The 23,414-nt window shown below is 41.5% G+C and overlaps 1 protein-coding gene across 3 annotated transcripts in view; it reads left to right on the forward strand.

The window, feature by feature from the left end:
- Window positions 1-23,414, forward strand: part of TTI1 (TELO2 interacting protein 1) — a 39,910-nt gene that overhangs the window by 9,325 nt on the left and 7,171 nt on the right. For all 3 annotated transcript variants that reach the window (XM_033962999.1, XM_033963001.1, XM_033963000.1), the window contains exons 3-7: window positions 2,560-2,754; window positions 3,596-3,753; window positions 7,505-7,645; window positions 11,156-11,360; window positions 13,393-13,480. In XM_033962999.1, the coding sequence (XP_033818890.1) occupies window positions 2,560-2,754; window positions 3,596-3,753; window positions 7,505-7,645; window positions 11,156-11,360; window positions 13,393-13,480 (787 nt within the window). The remainder of the gene's footprint in view (window positions 1-2,559; window positions 2,755-3,595; window positions 3,754-7,504; window positions 7,646-11,155; window positions 11,361-13,392; window positions 13,481-23,414) is intronic.

The raw sequence follows: 23,414 nt of genomic DNA on the forward strand, positions 1-23,414 counted from the left end.
TGGGTTCTGTGGCAAATAAGTCATAATATGCCACTCTGTTTTACTTCTTGGTTGGTTTACTGGTTTGTTTTATTGAATGTAATTGGTGCTCGATGTGAATTTTTAATGTATATTCCATTTAGTTTCTCCTGAGTGGAGGAATAGGCCTAATGGTAGTGGGATGAGATCTAGAAGAACTGGATTCAGTACCCACTGCGGTTCTTTATGACCCTGTTAAGTCACTTCAACCTTCTATTGCCCCCGGTGCTAAAAATGTATGTTGTGAGTTCACTAGGGACAGAGGAAGTTCCTGCATTGAATATGTAAACCACTTTGGCTGCACCACAGAGAGGTTTTGACGTGTACAGAAAATTTAGACACATAACTTGTAATTCTAATTAGCACCAATTATTGGCATCAATGACCTAGAGGATGGAGCATCCAGTGAGATCATCAAGTTTGCAGATGACACAAAGCTATGCCGGGCCATCAAATCGCAGAAGGACAGTGAAGAACTCCAGAGTGACTTGAGCCGATTGGAGAATTGGGCAGATAAATGGCAGATGAAGTTTAATGTGGAAAAATGCAAAGTGATGCACTTAGGCAGAAAAAATAAGGAACACAAGTATAGTATGTCAGGTGCAACTCTGGGAAAATCTGAACAGGAAAAGGACCTGGGAGTATTAATCGATAGGACACTGAAGCCGTCGGTGCAATGTGCAGCGGCAGCGAAGAACGCGAATAGAATGCTAGGCATGATAAAGAAGGGAATCGTGAGTAAATCGGAGAAAGTCATAATGCCGCTTTATAGAGCGATGGTCAGACCACACTTGGAATACTGCATCCAGCATTGGTCTCCATACCTAAAGAAGGATATCATACTGCTAGAGAGGGTGCAGAGACGAGCAACAAAGCTGGTGAAAGGTATGGAGGACCTGGATTACGAGGAAAGACTTAAGAGACTGGGGTTGTTCTCCCTTGAGAAAAGGAGACTACGAGGGGATATGATCGAGACCTTCAAAATACTGAAAGGAATCGACAAAATAGAGCAGGAAAAAACGTTATTTACAATGTCCAATGTGGCACGGACAAGAGGACATGGGCTAAAGCTAAGGGGGGGACAAGTTCAAGACAAATATCAGAAAGTTCTGCTTCACGCAACGAGTGGTGGACACCTGGAATGCTCTCCCAGAGGAGGTAATTGCGGAATCCACCATTCTAGGATTTAAGGGTAAGTTAGATGTACATCTCCTTATGAGTGGCATGAAGTGACATGGGTAGGGGTAGGCTAGATGCACTTCTCTTTACGAGAAGCTTGGAGCGATATGGGGACCAAAACTATGCCAGGGTACGTCTGACGGGGCCTCCGCGTGTGCGGATCGCCGGACTTGATGGACCTAGGGTCTGTTCCAGAGATGGCGCTTCTTATGTTCTTATGTTCTTCAATTGCATGTGTACACACACAAATTTGCATGTGCAGTTCTCAGTGCTTTTTTGTAGAATTAGAGGGATAATGTATAAGGAGCTTGCAAAACTGTGTACAGCAGGATCAGAGCATTTGCAAAATTAATAACAGGAAAAAAGAAATGTGATCGTGTTACCCCACTGTTAAAATCGGCACATGGTCTGACATATAAAATTATACTCCTGGTTTTCAAAACACGTTTCAACTGGTCACCACCATTTTTGGAGAACTATTTAATACCTTATTCACCAATGCGTACACTTCGCTCTTTACAGCAAAACCTCTTAGTGATTCCATCAATTAGGCAAATCTACCATAGGATATTAGATTCGAAGTAATCATACAGGCTAAAAACCTCCTATTTTTGTGAGGTATTTGGGAATAATATTTCTTTATCAGAAATTGCTCATATTTATTGAGAGAGTTTGACTCTGCGGTATGACGGTGGTTAGAGGACATTCAGATATGATTTATGGGCTCCTTTTACTAAGCTTTGATAGCGTTTTTAGCACACGCAGGATTTTAGCGTGTGCTAAACCTGTGCTACGCAGCTAGAACTAACACCGGCTCACATGATCATAAGCTCGGTACTATCAGCAGCATTTAACCCTTTCAGGACCAAGGGACATATTTGTCCCATAACTTTAAAATCCTATAAATTTTGATTGGGATAGTATACAGTTCTAAATTTGATATGTACGGATTCCATATGATACTGCCTTTATGTAAACAAACTGGTTCCGACATTCATTCATTAGCGTCGTTGCTAGATTGACGAGAAGATTCACTTGCCACACTGTCCATAAGCCAGAAGTGTGATTTTTTTAAAATAAAAATAATGATATTTCACAAAAAAAATCAATTTTTTGGCATCTGCAAGCCCTTTTTACCATAAAAATGTCGTCAAAACCACAAAAATTGGCCTACGATCCTTATGGTCCTGAAAGGGTTAAAAGCAGAACCATAACCCTAGTTGGATGTTCAAAACTAATGCTCTGATGCAAAACAGAGGTGAAAAATAGCGGAAGATCCCCCACACAGTACAAAATAAAGACATGTAGCGCAAGCATGTTCGCGCTGTCATTATTTGACTGCTTTGCTTCTTCTCCCAATAGTACAGTGGTTCCCCGCTATGATAGACCAGCAAAACCAAGAAGAGCAAGTGTCTGGCATGTCCTTACAAAAGGCTGAACTTGATGGAGCTGGATCGGGCTACAGCACTCAAGCAGAGGAAATCCTGACGTTTTTTCAAGATTACATCAAACAGAAGCAGGTAGCCGAAGGTGACCTCCAGGAAGGAGAGGAGATGGGTATGTAGTGGTTATTGTGGTATGGCTTTTGTTTTATGCAAATGAGAAATAATTATTGTCTAAGAACATAAGAATTGCCGCTGCTGGGTCCATTGTGCCCAGCAGTCCACTCACGTGGCGGCCCTTAGGTCAAAGACCAGTGTCCTATTTGAGTATAGCCTCACCTGCATATGTTCTGGTTCAGCAGGAATTTATCTAACCCTTTCTTGAATCTCTGGAGGGTGCTTTCCCCTATGACAAACTCCGGAAGAGCGTTCCAGATTTCTACCACTCTCTGGGTGAAGAAGAACTTCCTTACGTTTGTACGAATCTATCCCCTTTTAACTTTAGCGAGTGCCCTCTCGTTTTCTCTACCTTGGAGAGGGTGAACAATCTCTCTTTCTCTACTAAGTCAATTCCCTTCAATATCTTGAATGTTTTGATCATGTCCCCTCTCAGTTTTCTCTTTTCAAGGGAGAAGAGGCCCAGTTTCTCTAGCCTCTCATTATACGGTAACTCCCCCCAGCCTCTTAACCATTTTTGTCGCTCTTCTCTGGACCCTTTTGAATAGTATTATGTCCTTTTTCATGTACGGCGACCAGTGTTGGACACAGTATTCCAGGTGGGGGCGTACCATGGCCCGGTATGCTACTTACTATAGTGTTTCAATTCTTTATAAAACAAGCCCAAATTAGTTTGCACTTGCCTTCTCAACTTAGGCGACCTGTTATAGAATTATTCTCATGGATGCCATCTTTGAGAAGAGATAGTCACAATCTGGAATCGGTTGCCTAAACGTTCCACCTGCTTTGTAATCGGTCATATTACCGTAGTGCTTCCTAACCAGGTCTTGTGTTTTCAGATGGAGAACCGCAGCTGTTATCCCCTCCGGAATCCGAGACAAGTCACTTTGAGCCAAACGTAGAGAAGCCCCTGCCAGCCCATATCCAGGTGGCCAAAGATGTGATGGAACGATGCATTCACTTAATGTCAGACAAGTCCCTGAGATTGCGATTGAAGGTCAGCCTGCAAAGCAGATTTAAACGCTAAAAGTAAAGTTGCAGTAAGGAGCCCATTATAAGGGATTACTTTTATTTTTTTTTTTAAACTGTGTTAAAAGTCACTCTCATATCTATGGTTTGATTCAACTGCAAATATACCTCACTGCTCAGAAAGCACAGAGCCCACTATATATTAATTTTTTCATTTATTTATATACTGCTTGTATCCTAAATGGTTTATATTGAATAGGGAGATACTTAAAAGTATCTTATTGCTATCTGTCCTGTGGGGCGGGAGGGGTGGCTCATAATTTAACTATGGTAACTGGGGCATTGAAGAGTTAGGGTCACAAGGAGCAGCACTGGGATCAAACCCGCAATCTCGGGGTGCTAAGGCAGCAGCTTGAACCTCTAGGCTACTCTTCCACTCCACTAATAGTTCTAAGGACCCTGCAAATAAAAAAAAATAAAATAAGTCAATTGAGTTGTCAATATCACATAGACCTGGTGCTTCAGATTTCACTCCAGGTACATGATAACTCAACTTTAGGAAAGCAATAAAAACATACCTCTTCTCCTAACTCCCCTGCCCTCGTCTGATAGACTGCAAAAAAAAGTATATTGAGACTAGACCCATGTGTCACATGAACAAAACTTGTATTGATAAATCTGGCACTGTAACTTTGGCAAATCAAACCTGTAAAGCTAGGAGAAAACTTGTAGTGGAAAACTTGACAAATTGAAACCTGTAGGCTGTATGTTTCAAGTTGGGATAATAACTTTTATCGTAAACTTGTACTGAAATTATGGCAAACCCAGTGTAAATTGTCACCTATTAATTGTATATTATCTATGTTTAACCTGTAACCCGTTCTGAGCTCTTCAGGGACAATGGGATAGAAAAGGAATGAATTAAATAAATACACACAGTGTTGTGGCTTGATGCAGGATAGAAAATGACACGGGGACAAATTTGTACCTGTCTCTGTAGGAACTCAATTTCCCCCATCCCGTCCCCATGAGTTTTGTCGCTGTCCCTGCCCCATTCCTGTAAGCTCTGCCTTAACTGCACAAGTCTCGAACACTTATGATTTTCAAGGGTTTGAGGCTTGTGCAGATGAGGACGGAGCTTAGGCATTGGTGGAATGGGGCATTATGACATCACAATCTGAGATCTAGAATGTTGCTACTTAGGATTTTCAAGGGTTTGAGGCTTGTGCAGATGAGGACGAAGCTTAGGCATTGGTGGAATGAGGCATTATGACATCACAGTCTGAGCTCTAGAATGTTGTTACTTAGAATGTTAAAGTGTTTGAGGCTTGTGCAGGTGAGGACGGAGCTTAGGCATTGGTGGAATGAGGCATTATGACATCACAATCTGAGCTCTAGAATGTTGTTACTTAGAATGTTAAAGTGTTTGAGGCTTGTGCAGGTGAGGACGGAGCTTAGGCATTGGTGGAATGAGGCATTATGACATCACAATCTGAGCTCTAGAATGTTGTTACTTAGAATGTTAAAGTGTTTGAGGCTTGTGCAGGTGAGGACGGAGCTTAGGCATTGGTGGAATGAGGAATTATGACATCACAATCGGAGCTCTAGAATGTTGCTACTTAGGATTTTAAAGAGTTTGAGGTTTGTGCAGATGAGGACGGAGCTTAGGCATTGGTGGAATGAGGAATTATGACATCACAATCTGAGCTCTAGAATGTTGCTACGTAGGATTTTAAAGTGTATGAGGCTTGTGTAGATGAGGATGAAGCTTACAGTAATCGGGAAGGGGCGAAAAATGAGTTCCCGCGGGGATGGAGACAAATTTGTCCCCATGTCATTCTCTACTGTGAAGGACTTGGCAGGTAGGTAAAAAGTAGAGACTGACACGGGGACAAATTTTTCCCCGTCCCCACAGGAACTCAATTTCCCTGTCCCATCCCCGCGAGATTTGTCACTGTCGTTGTCCCTGCCCCATTCTTGTAAGCTCTGCCTTAACCGCGTAAGCCTCGGACACTTATGATTTTAAAGTGTTTGAAGCTTGTGCAGATGAAGATGGAGCTTGCAGGAACGGGGCAGGGATGGGATGGGAAAATGAGTTCCCCTGGGGACGGGGAAATATTTGTCCCCGTGTCATTCTCTAATGCAGGATTGTTGCACCATGACAACAAGACCTATCAATTCTCAAGTACTTGGAATCATTTGACTACCCACATTCTGGATGAAGGTGTGGCCTAGTAGTTAAAGCATCCTGAGGTGGTGGGTTCAAATCCTGTGCTGCTCCTTGTGACCCTGGGCAAGTCACTCAATCCTCCATTGCCCCAGGTACATTAGATAGATTGTGAGCCCACTGGGACAGATAGGGGAAAATTCTTGAGTACCTGATTATAAACCGCTTAGATAACTTTGATAAGCGGTATATAAATACCTTAAATAAAATGATACTAAAATGATACTTAGTGCCACAGTTGTGCTTACTTGCTTTATTTTCAGGTAGTATTTTAAACTTAAACCAGAACATATTTTTGTCTCAACAGTCAGAATTCTTAAACAATTATAAGTGGATAAAATCCCACTTATTTCAAAATATTGGATTGCTTCAGAGTGAGAAAATAAGAAAAAGATTACAGTGGCTCAAACTCATTTTGTAATTGCCTCTGGGGAGTCTTTCTGCTTCCACTGACTTCTCGGAGATTCTTATGGGAAAGGAACTATTCCTGAAGACAGTAACTAAAGCATATAATTTCAGGGTACCGTTAGATTTTTTTGTTGGTTTTAATTCTAATCATCTCGACTGATTTTTGACTATCCTGCCTTCTTTATTGCAGTAAATGATTCTGGGTTGTAACATACATGAGAGCATGATTGTTTTAATTCAGTGAGCTTCAGTGTCTTTGTTAACCCTTAATTAAACTCTGGAATTCGTCGCCAGAGAATGTGGTGAAATCAGTTAGCTTAGCAGGATTTAAAAAAAGACTTGGATAATTTTTTAATAGAGAAGTCCATAGGCCATTATTGAGATGGCTTGGGAAAATCCACTGCTTATTACTAGGATAAGCAGCATAGAATTTGTTTTGCTACTTGGGATCTAGCTGGGTACTTGGGACCTGGGTTGGCCACTGTTGGAGACAGGAAGCTGGGCTAGATGGACCTTGAGTCTGTGCTAGTACAGCAATTCTTATGTGAGTCAAGTATAATATAATGAAGCCATTGTGACATCACTGGTGAGTTTGGCTCTTTAGGCATTGGTGGAATGAGGCATTATGACATCACAATCTCAGCTCTGGAATGCTACTCTTTGGGTTTCTGCCTGGTACTTGGGACCTGGGTGGACCACTGTTGGAAACAGGAAGCTGGGCTAGATGGACCTTGAGTCTGTGCTAGTACAGCAATTCTTATGTGAGTCAAGTATAAGATAATGAAGCCATTGTGACATCACTGGTGAGTTTGGCTCTTTAGGCATTGGTGGAATGAGGCATTATGACATCACAATCTCAGCTCTGGAATGCTACTCTTTGGGTTTCTGCCTGGTACTTGGGACCTGGGTGGGCCACTGTTGGAGACAGGAGCCTGGGCTTGCTGGACCTTCGCTGTGTCCCAGTATGGCAATTCTTATGTTCTTAAGTCAGTCCAGTTTTAGGGATTCAGAGTTATGAGTACGACATGTGAAACTGAGCTTGAATTCATCTGGTGTCAGCCTCTGTTGTTTGGAATGATTGTTATCCAGGTGCTTTGAGAAGTGAGATTTCATAGCATAGAAGATCTATTTTGTCCTTGTGCAGGTGTTGGGCACCTTGGAGCTCTGTGTGGTTCTGCTGTACTCCCATAAAGACCAGCTGCTTCCCATGGCTCACCGGGCCTGGCCACCTCTTGTTGTACGACTGGTAAATGATGATCCTTTGGTGGTACTCCAAGCCTTTCAGGTACCTTGCTTCATTTTTATTTTATTTTTTTACGAATTCCTGTGGGCGGCTTCATATTTGCAATAGCTTTGTGAAAGGGGCCCTTAGACGTTAAACAAATGTCTAACACTTAACACTTTACATTAAAAACTTAAATTATATGTATACTTTTTTAAATTGTGGAATTTCAGCAAACACCCCCCTCCCCCCTTTTTACTAAACCACGATAGCAGTTATTAGCGCAGGGAGCCGCGTGGAATGTTCCTATGAGCGTCGGGAGCAGCGCAGAGCATTCAGCGCAGCTCCCTGCATCTCATATGCTCCATCTTACCAATCCTTCAGGAAATCATTCAAATCATATCTCTTTGATAAATTTCTCTAACTCCTTCCCTCCTTGTTATACTACTGAAACAAAAGCCGTATCTCTTTCTTTTCCTGATTTTCCGTTTCCGTTCTCTGCATACCAGTGTACTTCATTTCCTCCGGTTTTACCTAACCCCTCTCGGCACTCTCTTGTAACTGAAATTTGTTACTAATGTACTTGACAATATTTCTGTGTATCATCGCTGTATATGTACAGTCTCTTTCCCTGTAAACCGCTCTGAACTGTTTGTGGTAATAATAATAATAACGGTTTATATACTAAACTAAACTAAGCCTTAAGTTTATATACCGCATCATCTCCACGGAAGTGGAGCTGGACACGGTTTACAAAGCTTAAAAATATAAGAAGAGAGGGGAGAAAGGGTTTACAAAAGCATATAAAAAGAGGGGATGTAGACAGGAGAAGAGATGTTATATGCTAGAGAAAAGCCAGGTTTTCAGTTGTTTTCGGAATAGTTGGAGGGAGCCCAGGTTCCGCAGCGGGACAGTGAGATCGTTCCAAAGGCCCGTGATTTTGGAGAGGAGGGATTTTCCCAATTTACCTGCGTGGAGTTCTATGCGGTTTACAATGATTATAGAAAATGTTACAAATTGAATAGAATTGACATAGTTAGTGTCTATTGTTTAGCAGATCTGGAGGTCTGGTATTGAGAGAGATATTCTGCAAATCAGTTTCTTATGTACTTTAAGAACAAGTATGTTTTCATTTGTCTCCTAAAATCCCTATATGTATTGGCAAGCGTAAGTACTTGTTTCAGATCGTTGCCCCATAATGCTGCTTGATAAGAGAGAAGGTATTGGTGATGAATTTTGAATTTGCATCCTCTAATTGGGGGGGGAAACGAAGTGCGGGTTGGAGCTTCTTTTATGTCTATTGGTTGAAAAGGAGAATAGGTCGGTTATGTATTTGAGGGCTAGACCGAATAGAACCTTGAAGCAAAAGCAACCGAACTTGAACCTCACTCGCGCCTCCATTGGCAACCAATGCAGGAGTCGGTAGGAGGGAGTTATGTGATCGAACTTCTTCAACCCGAAGATCAGCCTGACTGCTGCATTCTGCACAAGTTGCAATCGCCGCCTATTCTTCTGGGAAATTGCCAGATAGGCAATGTTGCAGTAGTCCAGTTGGGATTGTACCAGGATTGTAAATGATGGTGCGTCAAAATGCGCTCTAATGGACCGAAGCTTCCAGAGAGTAGAGAAGACTTTTTTGACCAAAGAGTCTACCTGGTCTTTAATGGTCAGGCCCTGGTCCAGCGTTACGCCCAGAAGTTTCAAGTTTATTTAATTTTTGATGAATCGCCTATTACAATTTCTAGGCGATGTACATATTATAATTTAGATAGAAGAAACTTACAAAATAAATTCAAATTTCAAATTTAAAACAATACAGACATGAGTTTGAGGAATAGGGTTAAAAGTTACAATATTTGGGATTAGTTAAAAAAGGAAAAAACAAAAGGAGGGGATTTATAAAACCAAAGCACAATGTATGAAATAAACAAATTTTAAATTAGTTGAAAAAACTAATGTTAAAAATCATAGGCATCTTTAAATAAATGGGTCTTTAACAGTATTTTAAATTTTGCAATATCTTGTTCAGTTCGAATATACTGAGGCAGAGTATTCCACCATTGAGGGCCCATAACTGTAAATATATCTGATCTTCTGGTCCCAATAATCTTTAATGACGGTACCGAGAGGAGATTTTGTTCAGATGATCGCAGGGAACGTTTAGGTTTGTAAGGAATCAGTGATTTGGAAATGAACTGTGGTTCGTTAGATGCTAATGTTTTAAAAATAAGAAACAATATTTTAAACATAATCCTGTGGCCGATAGGTAACCAATGTGCATCTTTCAAGAGAGGGGAAACATGGTCAAACTTTTTTGCTTTATAAATTAATTTTACGGCTGTATTCTGAATTATCTGTAGTCTCCTTTTTTCCTTATTAGTAATATTTAGAAATAAGGCGTTACAATAATCAATTTTTGATATTATAAAAGAATGGAACCTTCAGAGTGGGTTGAATGGGGTAACAAAGATCGTTGATGCGAAGTGGAGTTGTAGTATCTAGTGGGTGTGGTGAAGCTATGAAGAATTTTGTTTTTTCTGAATTGAGCCTCAGTCTAAATTCAGTCATCCATTGTTCCATCGAGTTTAGTGCTTCTGTTGCCATGGGAGTGGCTTCTGTGAGAGAGGTGGCGAATGGGATGATAATCGTAACGTCGTCTGCATAACTGAATACTTTTATTCCTAGTTGGGATAGTTGTGTGCCCAATGTTGACATGTAAACATTGAAAAGCAGTGGGGACAGTGGGGTGACCCCCTGTGGTATTGCGGTATACAAAAATAAAGTTATTATTATTATTAATAATCGTTATTGCAGTTTAGTAAAAGGAGGGGGGGAATATTTCCTGATTAGTGATTTGATAACCAGGAGGTTTGCTTAATAAAGTCCCCCTTTTATCAAGCCGTGTTAGGATTTTTTCATCGCTGGCCACGGTGGTAAAAGCTATCAGCGTCGGAAATTTGACTGCCACAGCCGGCAATTTAAAAAAAAACAAAAACAACTTTAATGCGACTTGTTAAAAGTGTGGCCAAAGTGACTTGTTTTGAAATGCTGTGTTGGCAGGATGATTTTGGGATGTATTGTAAATTTCTCTCATCCCTCCTCCCCTTTCCCCATATGAAATGCTTTGAATTGGATACATTTGATTATAGACCTAGTAGCAGTGGCAGTGGGTTGGGAATCAGGAAATGAGGCTTCAAATCTTGCTTCCGCTCACTGTCAATCTGTGGCCTCGGGCGAGTAATTTTATCCCTATATTTTAATGACTTATAATGCCATAATCCTCCTAGAATAAGAAAAGTTCCATTTGTCCTTATTGCTATTTTCTTCTATTGCCGTGTACTAACGTGCTAACATTATTCTTGATTATGCAATTTAATTTTCATAAAAATTAAATTTAAAATGTTCCATTTCTTTAACCAAATGCAAGACAGTTGTCTAGCCTATTGCACAGCTCGGTAAACTGTGTTCTTTGTCTTATGAGTAACTATGATTGTAAAACCTCAGGGGGAATTTCACTTTAATTTTGTTATCAATATTACAAAAAACTACAGTTCTTTATTTTGCTTTCACGAGGTGTTACGTACCCTGGCCCGTTCCTGTGGCGATTTTCTGAGGCGTCGATTTTCTAAGGACGTCCTGCCAAAGCTGACGGGCTCCTTGGTTGCGCAGGCTCCAGTCAGCGCCAAAGCAGGACCTATCTACAGCCATACGCTTGCCTTCAAACTACAGCTCGCAGTGCTCCAGGGGCTGGGCCAGCTTTGTGAGAAACTGGATATGAGTGAGTATTTCAAAGGAATCATGTCCACGCACATTCACCGTTTCCACTAACAGGCACATTTCAGTGCTCGTGGGCTGATGCTCTCGGGATCCTGCACCTTGCAGGGCCTGTCCTCAAGCACCGAGCAGGCCGAAAGGCTACTCGCCACAGTATCATTTTTTTTTTTGCCAAGTCAATTCTTGGCTTGCTGGCTTTGGTTCAGAGGGATTTTAAGGCCTTTTGAGTGGTGAGAATGAAAAAAGAAAGGTGGACCCTCTTAATTTAAAATACATTCATTTTCCTGTACTTACAGTGGGGAAATCCATTTTTCTTTTAGTTTAAAACAATTTTTATTGATAACAAAGATAGAAAATCTCAGCAAACACAGCTGTTTCTCACCTATGCTTTAATGGTGTACTGCAACTAAGACAAAAAAAAGCTCTTATCACTCTTCTAAGAATGCACTAATTGGCACCCGTAAGAAAGCACTCCAGATATGCTTACCTAGGTAAAAAGCAGAGGCAGTGATGCCTTTCAAAATGTGATTACTGGGCAGTTATTCTCTTCCTCATCACCGAAAGCAAGGAGATTTTTTTTTTTTTAACTAAAGCTTTATTCCAGTGTCTCTCAAACTTTTTTTTAGCTCTAGCACACTAAATGGAGGAAATATTTTTTTGGCCAGGTACTAGGGACCTGGATTGACCACTGTGAGAACGGGGCTACTTAGCTTGATGGACCATTGATCTGACCCAGTAAGCCTATTCTTATGTTCTTATAAAATTGCAAAACCAACAAAAAAAATTAAATTGAGAGTTATTCATTTAAAATTGTAATGAATATGTATGAGAGATTTGCATGTCTGTCATCTCCACTCTATGCAAATCTCTCTCATGTATATTCATTGGGGATATCTTGAAATCCCAGGTGGCCTGTTGATTTACCGTATTTTCACGCATATAACGCGCACACGTGTACAACGCGCACACGGGTATAGCGCGCAGGAACAAGGAATTTATGTAAGAAAATTTTGGTATAGCGCGCCCACGCGTATACCGCGCATGCTGCTTGTCGCCCCGACTCTCCTCTCGCCGCCCTGCCCTTGAAGTCCCGTCCCCCCCCCTTGAAGGCCGCCCCACCCTGAAAGACTGATGCCCCACCCCGAAGGACTGCTGGCCCCCCCCCCACCCTGAAGGACCGCTCGCACCCCCCCCCCCCCGACGTCCGATTCATCCCCCAGCCCCCCTGCACCGTTTGCGGTGGAAAAGTAGCCTACCGTGGGTTCGCGACGCCAGTGAGCCCTGCTGCTTCCTCTGCTGGCGCTCCCGCCCCTTCTCTGACTTCAGCGGTCCTTCGGGGTGGGGCATCAGGCTTTCAGGGCTGGGGGATGAATCGGACGTTGGGGGGAGGGGGGGACCCAGCAATGTAAAAAAAAAAATTGTAAAACGCACTCACGCATATAACACGCATGGTTATGCTCGGTTTGTAAAATCATATATAACGCGCGCGTTATATGCGTGAAAATATGGTAAGCCTTAGAGCGCCAGAAGAGGGAAAAAAATGACCAGAAGCTGGTGGCACCTTATAGACTAGCTAATGATTGTGTCCCAAGCCTCCAGGCTTGAAAAAGGAGGAGGGTAAATACACACTGTCATGCTCAGGGGTTTATTTTTTAATCCCATCCTTATGTAATGAGTAAGGCAAGATGTAAGCAAATGGGATAGGGCTACCATAAGAAACGCCTTCACCGGATCAGACCTTAGGTCCATCTAGTCCGGCGACTCGCACACGCGGAGGCCAAGCTAGGTGCTCCCTGATGGAGACCTTGATTACCCGTATCCCTCAATGTGATTTGCAAGAAGGTGTGCATCCAACTTGCGCTTGAATCCCAAAATGGTAGTCTCCGTCACATCCTCCTCCGGGAGAGCATTCCAAGCGTCCACCACCCAATAATAAACTCACATTGCCTTTGCACTATTTTAATTAGGTCTGATATTTTCAGCAATTTTTATTTATTTATTTTTCCTCACCCATAATCTGCTTTTCTTTTTCATAGATGAGAGTGACCTCGTTAAAGTGGCTAATGCTTGTTTGCCTTATCTCAGTGCCAGGCAACCCACCAAGTTACAGGAGGCTTCCAAAAGGTAACGTTTCAAACTATTTTATGTCATCCGGGTGTAATTACGCATGTGGGCATTGGGAGCAAGCTCTTTTCTAGCTGAAAATGAGTTGTGAGGGAAAAAAAATAAAGGTTATTTCATATACAGTGTTCTCCCAGTCGTTCGCGGTTATCAGCTTGCGGTCCCGGTCATTCGCGGTATTTTCCGACCGCGAACCACCGACAAGGAGAGGGCAGCGGGAGAGTCAGGAGAGAGCAGCCGGAGCGCCGGCGAGTGAAGGAAATCACTCGCTGTATGCTCCGACCGCCTCTTCCTGCTCTAAGTCGGGCCTTATCCAATCAGGAGCTGCTTTGACACACAGCTCCTGATTGGATAAGGCCCGACTTAGTGCAGGAAGAGGCAGTCGGAGCATTCAGCGAGTGATTTCCTTCACTCGCTGGCGCTCCGGCTGCTCTCTCCTGCCCTCTCCAGTCTCCCCCATGAAAAACCGTATTCGCGGTTTTTCAAGATTCGCGGGGGTTCCTGGAACGGAACCCCCGCGAATATCGGGGGAGTACTGTAATCCAAACAATGAATGAGACTAGGCCTGAAAACCAAGCAGTGTTCTCGGTTATTTGTCATTCTATAAAAAATATAGGCGTTTATCAAATGGCGCTTTGTAGCAGCTAAACGCCCAAGTGGGCATTTTTATGGGCAGAGCGTGACTTAGGCACTGCCAAGCGCGATCCTCCAAAAATTTAGGCACCTGAAATGTAGGCCTTTAAAACCCTCAGCTACATTTCAGGCGCCTAAATTTTTACATTGGCGCCACTAGCCGCGATTCTGTTAATGTCACCTAAGTGTGATGGACACACGGCTGGCGCCATATTTTAAATGAGCCCCTAACTGACCAGCAGTTTTGAAAAGAATTAATCCTCTCTCTTGCTTCTCAAACTATCACATAACCTGACATGATTGATTGTCCATATAGAGATAGCAATGCTGCAAATTCACAGACTGGATGGGCCATTTGGCCTTTATCTGCCATCATGCTTCTATGTTTAGTAAGGACATTGGAGAGCAAAGTTTGGCAGCTTCCACACGGTGCCTGCCTTCAGCATCTGTTTCTTAATCTGTCACTGTCATAATTTGCAAAAATTATATCAACTGAAGAGTCTGAGATAGTTTTTTTTTTCTTTTTTTCACTTTTTGCACTTTTTGCACTTACAGACCTCAGCGGTACCATCTGTAGGCCACAGATGGTTTGATTCAGTAGAGGTCTGAAGATTAATTAGAGCCGATTATTGGACTTGTACTGTCATAATTTAGCAAAGACTGACGGAGCCAATTATTTAGGGACCGCATGTTAGCAGACAGCACTGGAGTATCATGACATTAAAGCAACGCAATTACATGTCAAGCTCCAGTCCTGACATGAAGTTTGTCAATGGAAAAGTCTGTTTTCACTCTAAATCCCAGCAGAAAGGCCCTGGTTCTCTAAAACGACGCCTGACTTCTAGGCGCTGAGGAACGCCGTTTGTCAATCACCTGTTAGGCGCCGTATAATAATAATAATAACTTTATTCTTGTATACCGCAATACCATGGAAGTTCAATGCGGTTAACAATAGAAGAGACTGTATATGTGGCAATGAAAAGGCATATACTATGGAGGCCTGACGAGGCAGGGCAATTAGATGAAAACAGAGATTGAGTAAGAGAGGCCATAAGTGGCTTGGTAAGGAGGGTGAAGTCAGAGGGAATGGAGGCATATCGAGGTCGGGAGGGTGCAGGGAAGGAGGGAAGGCAGAGTTAGCGAAATTTGTCGAAGAGGTAGGTTTTTAGTGACTTCCTAAACAGGTGGTAGGGCGGAGAGTTGGAGATGAGGGCAGTAAGGCAATTGTTCCATTTGCCCGCTTGGAATGCTAGGGTTCTATCAATGAATCTCTTGTAGAGGCAGCCTTTTAGGGAGGGAAAGGTGAATAAGTGGGTGGTTTCGTGTGCGAGAGGGGCCTGCTATTTCAAGGTGCTCAGACAGGTAGATTGGGGAAGAGCCTGTTAGAGTTTTGAGTATAGAATCGTGCCTAGCAGCTCCTAAGCAGACTTAAGAACCAGTAGGCGTTGAAACCTTAGGCGCCCTCCATTTATGCCAGGGATCTCAAAGTCTCTCCTCGAGAGCCGCAATCCAGTCGGGTTTTCAGGATTTCCCCAATGAATATGCATCGAAAGCAGTGCATGCACATAGATCTCATGCATATTCATTGGGGAAATCCTGAAAACCCGACTGGATTGCGGCCCTCGAGGAGCGACTTTGAGACCCCTGATTTATGCCAAGGTTTTGTTGAGTGCGCCCAAGTCAAACCACACTGAGAATCCGCTCCTAACCGCGCCTATTTTCTGGTAAATGCCTTGGAGTAGATGCCTTCCTCAAGGTAATAGGCGCCTACTGAGTTAGATGCCTACCAGCAAATTAATTGGTTTTAAATTGCTGTTTAATGGCGGTTTTCAGTTAACCGCACCAATTAAGCCCAATTGAATAGTTAGGCACCTTGACTGGCTAGACGTGCCAATCTAGGCACCTAACATTTATAGAATCTGGTCCAAAATGTTCATTTTAGCCCGAATTCTCTAATCCAGTGATTCCCAACCCTGTCCTGGAGGAACACCAGGCCAATCGGGTTTTCAGGCTAGCCCTAATGAATATGCATGAGAGAGATTTGCATATGATGGAAGTGATAGGCATGCAAATTTGCTTCATGCATATTCATTAGGGCTAGCCTGAAAACCCAATTGGCCTGGTGTTCCTCCAGGACAGGGTTGGGAACCACTGCTCTAATCAGTGCCATTGTCGGTGGCTGCCGATCACTTGTCAGTCACGTGACGGCACTGTTTAGAGAATGGGACTTCCGGCAAAGGTAGGTGCCGGAAATGTATAGGCCAAGGTTTCCCAGGCCTACATTTCCGGTGCCCACCTGTGATATGAATCGTACCTCTGTCGGCACTTTAAGGCACCTAATACCACTTCCGGCATTAGCCACGCCTACGGAGGCAGGATTTTGGTGCCGGCTCTCTAGGAGCCTTGAAAATCAGCTTAAAATATCATTTAAATGGTGTTTTTCACTGAGCTTGGGCACCTAGAAATCCATTGCCATTTAGAGAATCCAGGCTTTTGTATACAAGTTTGATCATGGCGGACATTGTAAATGGTATTCTGAGCCATTCTGAGTATTTACTGGTCCCTACTATTTGTATGAATGTGTTCATATTTATTTAAAACACTTGTAGCCCGGATATCAACAATACTTACATAATTAAAACAAAACATAACATACTTAAGAAAACAAACCATAGCAGATCATTATAAAATAACAACATACAGTACAAAGTGGCCAAATTTGAGAAGGGAAGTTGAAATAAATGGGCTTTCAGACTTTTTCAAAATATCAGGAAGTCAGAAATCAAACGGATGGAATCTGGAAACAAGTTCCATAGTAAAGGCCCAGCTACTTGGAACACACATGATCGACTTACGACTTTAGTGACAGAACAAATTGTTGGAACAACCCAAAAATTTCTGTCTTGAGATCTCAAAGAACAAGAGGGTACATATATATATATATATCTGGAGAAGAGAAGCAATCACCTTAAGCAGTAGGTTACTTACGGATTTGAATACCAAAGTTAAAAACTTGAATTGTATTCTCCATATAACCGGCAACCAGTGAAGTTTGGCCAGTACAGGTGTGACATGGGAATAGCGGGGCAATCTAGCTATTACCCTAGCAGTGGTATTCTGAGCCACTTGAAGCGCTCTGAGTGATGTCTTGGGTAAGTCACAAAAGAGAGCGTTAACAGTAGTCTAGGTGTGGTAAGACATAGCTAATGTCTGGTAAACTGGCTGATTTTTTTTATTGAAAATTTGAAACTGCCACATAAGAGTGATTTTGAATATCGTGGCTTTTGTTCACACTAGAACATAAGAAGTTGCCTCCGCTGGGGCAGACCAGAGGTCCATCCTGCCCAGCGGTCCGCTCCCGCGGCAGCCCATCAGGCCCACTGCCTGAACAGTGGTCTCTGACTAATTTTACCATTTACCTCTAATCCTATCCCTATAACCTTACCTCTACTCCTATCTGTACCCCTCAATCCCTTTGTCTTCCAGGTACCTGTCCAGACCTTCTTTGAAGCCCTGTAGCGTGCTTCTGCCTATCACATCCTCCGGCAGCGCATTCCATGTATCCACCACCCTCTGGGTGAAAAAGAACTTCCTGGCATTTGTTCTAAACCTTTCCCCTTTCAATTTCTCCGAGTGCCCCCTTGTACCTGTGGTTCCCCTTAGTTTGAAAAATCTGTCCCTGTCTATCTTTTCTATACCCTTCATGATCTTGAAGGTTTCTATCATGTCTCCCCTGAGTCGTCGCTTTTCCAGGGAGAAAAGCCCCAGATTTTTCAGTCTGTCAGTATATGAGAGGTCCCCCATACCTTTTATTAGCTTAGTTGCTCTTCTCTGGACTCTCTCAAGTACCGCCATGTCTACATTTAAGACCTTTTCTTGGTACATGCATTCTCTTTACTTATTTTAATAGTCAAAGGATCAAATGTTGTGAGACCACAGCGAATACATTTGGCTTGAATACGTAGGCTTGAATTGATCTGCTTTTTCCTTTTTTTTTTTTTTTTTTTTGTATCTAGGATTTTCTAGAAGTTCTTTAAACCGCTTGTAGTATTTTTGGCGTCTAATATTTTGGACTTAAGCAAGATAAATCAATATTTCTTTATGATGATTTTATTTTTTTTTTAATAATGTGACTTTTTCTATTATTTCTGTACAAGATGTAATGTTTGGTAAATAATGGAAATTTGATTAAAAAACAAAAAACTGACCAAAAAACATCCAATTCAGGTAGAATAAGGTCATGCCATTTTGATATGGAAAGAGAGAATTTGGCCCCTGCTTTTACCGATGCCTGCCCTCGACGAGCATTTATTTATTAAAAGACTTATAGTCCGCCTAAAAGCATTTAATGGTCCTTTTACAAAGGCGCGCACACGCTAGCCGCTACCGCGTCCTGTTGAGCAGGCGGTAGTTTTTCAGGTAGCACGCGCTAATCACGCCAGCGCACCTTTGTAAAAGGAGCCCTAAGTGGGTTACAACCGTACATACATAAAATCTTAAATAAATATAGTAACGTTAAAAGCACAAACAACATTTAAAATCATATTTTGCTACTTGTCTCTCTTATTTCCTGCTGTTCAAATCTGACTATATGTGTAAGAAAACACTTCCACAAATAAGATTGTTTTCCGGGCCATGGCTCGGCACGATGCTGAGGTGTCGAGGGCATTGGTGCCAAACCTTTGTCCCCGTCCTCGGACACTTCGTGCATCTGTTCTATTCTATTCCATCTCTTGTCCCTTTGCACAGCTCTTTCTGGTGTACCTCAGCTTGTTGTGGACTCTGATATCTGAGCCTATGTTTCGCACAATATTAGTTGCTCAATATTGTTTTTCCTGATCTCAAGTTGAACAGTAATAAAATGTATTCTCCAGGCTACACTTGAACAGATCTTAATTAATTAATCTCACCTTAACCAAGCTGAAAAGCGCTGAGACAAAATGCTGCATGTCGCATGAAAATGAACCAAGCTACATGTTCCCGTTAAACTTAGGTATATAAATATTTTTTTTGCCTTGGCAACAAAGGTTGCCAAGGAACTACCTAATACAGAGTTCTAAATTTAAAACGCCAGATTTTATTAGTTAAAGCAGGGCTGCTGCACATGATCACAGGCGAATTGCAGCATTTATCCATTTTTAGGTGGGGAACATAGACACCTCTGCAGGGGGAGCAGATCAACTTCAGGTGGCCGCACACCCTGCAAATGCTGTTCCAGAAAATGACGATAAAAATATAAAAATGAAGGGCATATTTATACAAAAGTTGTTTACAGTTAAAAAAAAAATCATGCAGCAAGTGAGATGCGAGTGCACAGGCTAACTTCAGGGTATCTCAAAAGTAAAAATAAATTTAATATCCATGTAATGCTTCCAACATTTAGCCAGTGTTTTAGTTCTCAGCAAAGAAATGTAAGGTCATGCATCTCAGAAATGGAAATCCATGCAGACCTTACACCTTGAATGGAGAAACTTTAACCAGGACTTTTCCATTGACAAACTTGGGAGTGATCATCAGTGCAGACATGAAAACTGCCACTCAAGTGGAGAAGGCTTCATCTAAGGCACGGCAGATGATGGGTTGTATCAAGAGAAGTTTCGTCAACAGGAAGCCTGAAGTCATGATGCCATTGTACAGAGCCATGGTGAGACCTCATCTGGAATACTGTGTGCAATTCTGGAGGCCACATTACCGTAAAGATGTGCTTAGAATTGAGTCGGTTCAGCGGATGGCCACCAGGATGGTCTCGGGGCTAAAGGGTCTCTCGTACGAAGAAAGACTGAACAAATTGCAGCTCTACACTCTCGAGGAGCGTAGGGAGAGGGGAGACATGATTGAGACATTTAAGTACATCACGGGACGGGTCGAGGTGGAAGATGATATCTTTCTTCTCAAAGGACCCTCGAACACAAGAGGACATCCGCTCAAACTCAGGGGAGGGAAGTTTCGTGGAGACGTCAGGAAGTACTTCTTCGTGGAAAGAGTGATAGAGCATTGGAACAAGCTTCCAGTACAGGTGATCGAGGCCCGCAGCATCCTAGACTTCAAGAATAAATGGGATACCTATGTGGGATCCCTGCGAGGGTCATACCAATGAATGGGGTTGCTAGGGTATAGACTTAATAGAGCGGGTCAGTAGAGTGGCAGTATGATCTGACTTAAGGGGGCCAGTAGACTTAAAAGGGTGGGTCAATGGTGTGGGCAGACTTGATGGGCTGTCGCCCTTATCTGCCGTCATCTTTCTATGTTTCTAATCTTGCTGATAAAATGCACTTGTTGCTTCCTTTCCAACCCTGGGCTACATCTGAGCAGTAGGAATTAATAACAAAATGTCACATGAGTTGAAGGTCATTTTGTAGTTTGTAGGTGCCCACTTAAATCTAATGGGGGCTGTATTTACACCTGAAAACTAAGCACAGAACAGAATCCATTTCCACTTCGCTCTCCAGTTAAATTCTGCAGCTACAGGGCAATCATGTGCTGAACTCAGAGTTTCATCATCGGTATCTGTAGTTAACCGAGTCGAGCCCTCTTGTAGGGCTGAATCGGTATATAAAATCAAAGATTAGATTGGTTTTCAAGATACCCAGAGGGAATATGCAGGAGACAGATGGAGGCGGTACATGCAAATTTCTCTCATGCATATTTATTCTGGGTATCTTCAAAACCTAATGGTTTCGAGTGAGCACTCAGCAAGCCAGTATCACTTTTAAAGAGCAACTTATATTTCCAGACAGACGTGGCCATGAAGCGTTGGGAGACAAGGATTTAAATCTGGCAAGTAACAAAATTTTTATTTTTTTTTTTTGTAAATCTTTATTGACATTTCAAACTTTTATAATGTATACAATTGAAGAATCTGAAAAACTTTATGAAAATACATTGTTATCATCACAATTATTACATTAAACAATTTTTTATCCCCTTCTTATCCTAGTTATAAACAATAATATTATATCTTATGCTATCAATATAATAAAAAAATTAATTTTACTCTTCCAAATAAATATTCCCCCCCCACCCTCACTGGATGTGTAAAGGAATCTAACATAAAAAAAAGGAGAATCATAATTTTAATTATAACGTAATAAAATTAGTCAATGGACCCCATACCTCATTAAAGGACTTGCTAGTACCTAAACAAAATATTAATGAAATATACAAGAGATTAGAGCAGAAACTAACTTTTATGCTGAAAACCATTCTAATCTTTGATTTTATATAACGATTCAGCCCTACAAGAGGGCTCGACTCGGTTAACAAAATATTAATGAAATGCACAAGAGATTAGAGCAGAAACTAACTTTTATGCCAAAAATTTTTTTATCCTTTATGATCAATTGTTTGGGGAAGAAGAGTCATTAGTAAATTTCTGAATCGAGTATGTCTTCAATGTTTTATGACAACTGGGTAAATGAGAGAGAACTCTAACTATAGAAGGAAGGTCATTTCAAATTTTTACGAATAAAAATGAAAATGATCGACAGAAATTGGCTGGTTTGATGTGTCCTGAGGGGCTGGGTTGAGAACCCTAGTCTAAACCAAAGGTGATGTGATAGCTACCACAGAACCAACCTAGTTAAATTAATTCAGTTCCGTTGCTTTGTCTGAAATTGGAATCTGGTTCCTGCTACTGGTGAAACCCCCCCCCAATAAAACAATGCCTGAAGAAAACTCTGGGATAATTGCACAAGATTCCAGGTTATGAAGAAATGAGAGGAAAGCCAGAGATAAATATGAATTGATGACACTGCTACTGGGATGGAGTTGGGCAAGCGTAGTATATATCAGGTGTCTAATCCTATGTTTCTTTTTTTTTTTATTTTATTTATTCATTTTTGAATTCTTACAACAAGTGAATTAAACATAATATAATCAATTATCATATGACACTTGTAATTACAAACAAATCTTCTCATCATGTAAAATAAATCCCTCCCTTATGTCAAATTCCTATTTCCAAATGATATACATTTCCCATCCCACTCCTATATAACTACTACCAATGTGCTATGAAATCTGATCATTAGAATAACTAGTCAATGGTTCCCAAATTTTTTTGAAATTATGAATATTCCCTTGTTGTAACGCTAACATCTTTTCCATTTTATATATATGACAAACTGAATTCCACCAAAATGTATAATTTAATTTAGTATAATCCTTCCAATTTTGAGTAATTTGTTGCATGGCGATCCCTGTCAATATTAATAATAACTTGTTATTATTTGCAGAAATTGGACTCTGAGTTCTCATTGCTGTACCAAATAATATAGTGTCATATGAGAGTCCTACATGATTTTCTAATAATTTATTAATTTGGGGCCAAATTAATTTCCAAAAAGCATTTACGCAGGGACAAAAAAAAAATAAATGATCTAACGTCCCAACTTCTATTCTACAATGGCAGCATCTATTGGATCTAGTGCTATCTATCTTTTGTAAACGCGTAGGGGTCCATAAAACTCGATGTAACAAAAACATCCACGTTTGACTCATAGTTGCTGACTTTGTAGACCTTAATCTCCAGGACCAAAATCGTGGCCATCGAGACGCAGAAATTGTCTGTCCAATCTCAATACTCCAAATATCCCTAAGTCCAGTTTTCTTTTATTTATTTAAAAATCCATATAACAATTTATACCAATTATGTTTCTTGGATGTTCCTGAGTTGATGTAGCTGGGCAGGAGGAAGGGGAGAAATTATTTTGCATTCATATAGTAATTTCACTGATAAGGCAATCATTTTATTAAAAAAGAAACATTTTTATTACATTGATGATATCTAAAGAGTGTACAGAAGCATGAGAAATATCTGCAATACACTTCTCCCTCCGTATTCGCGGTTTCAGCAATCGCGGTTTCAATTATTCACGGTTTTTAGCTTGCTGGCTCCTTCACCCCCCCCCCCAAAAAAAAAAAAAAATTACATCAGCTTGCATAGAGAAATTGCTGATTCCCAGCACTTTCTTCACCGTGTTTTGGCTCTCCTTCAGGAACAGGCCAGGTCTCCCACCATGTTATTTGCAGTTTCACCATATTCACGATGGTTTTTAATAGAAAACAGCGAATAACATATGAAAAAGTTATTTGCGGTTTTCTGTATTCACAGGTCTGTTAATCCCCTATCACAGCTAATACGGAGGGAGAAGTGTACAGCACAATATCGGTATGAAAACGCTGCTGCTTCTCTGTCCTAGCATGCTGTTTTTTGATTAAAAAATTCATTTTTCAGTTTGATTTTCATAATTCTGATTTATTGCGAGGCCCATCCAATCACTCTGTGGCATGTTTCATATAGTGC

This window comes from Geotrypetes seraphini, chromosome 11 (assembly GCF_902459505.1).
Source record: "Geotrypetes seraphini chromosome 11, aGeoSer1.1, whole genome shotgun sequence".
Lineage (NCBI taxonomy): Eukaryota > Metazoa > Chordata > Amphibia > Gymnophiona > Dermophiidae > Geotrypetes > Geotrypetes seraphini.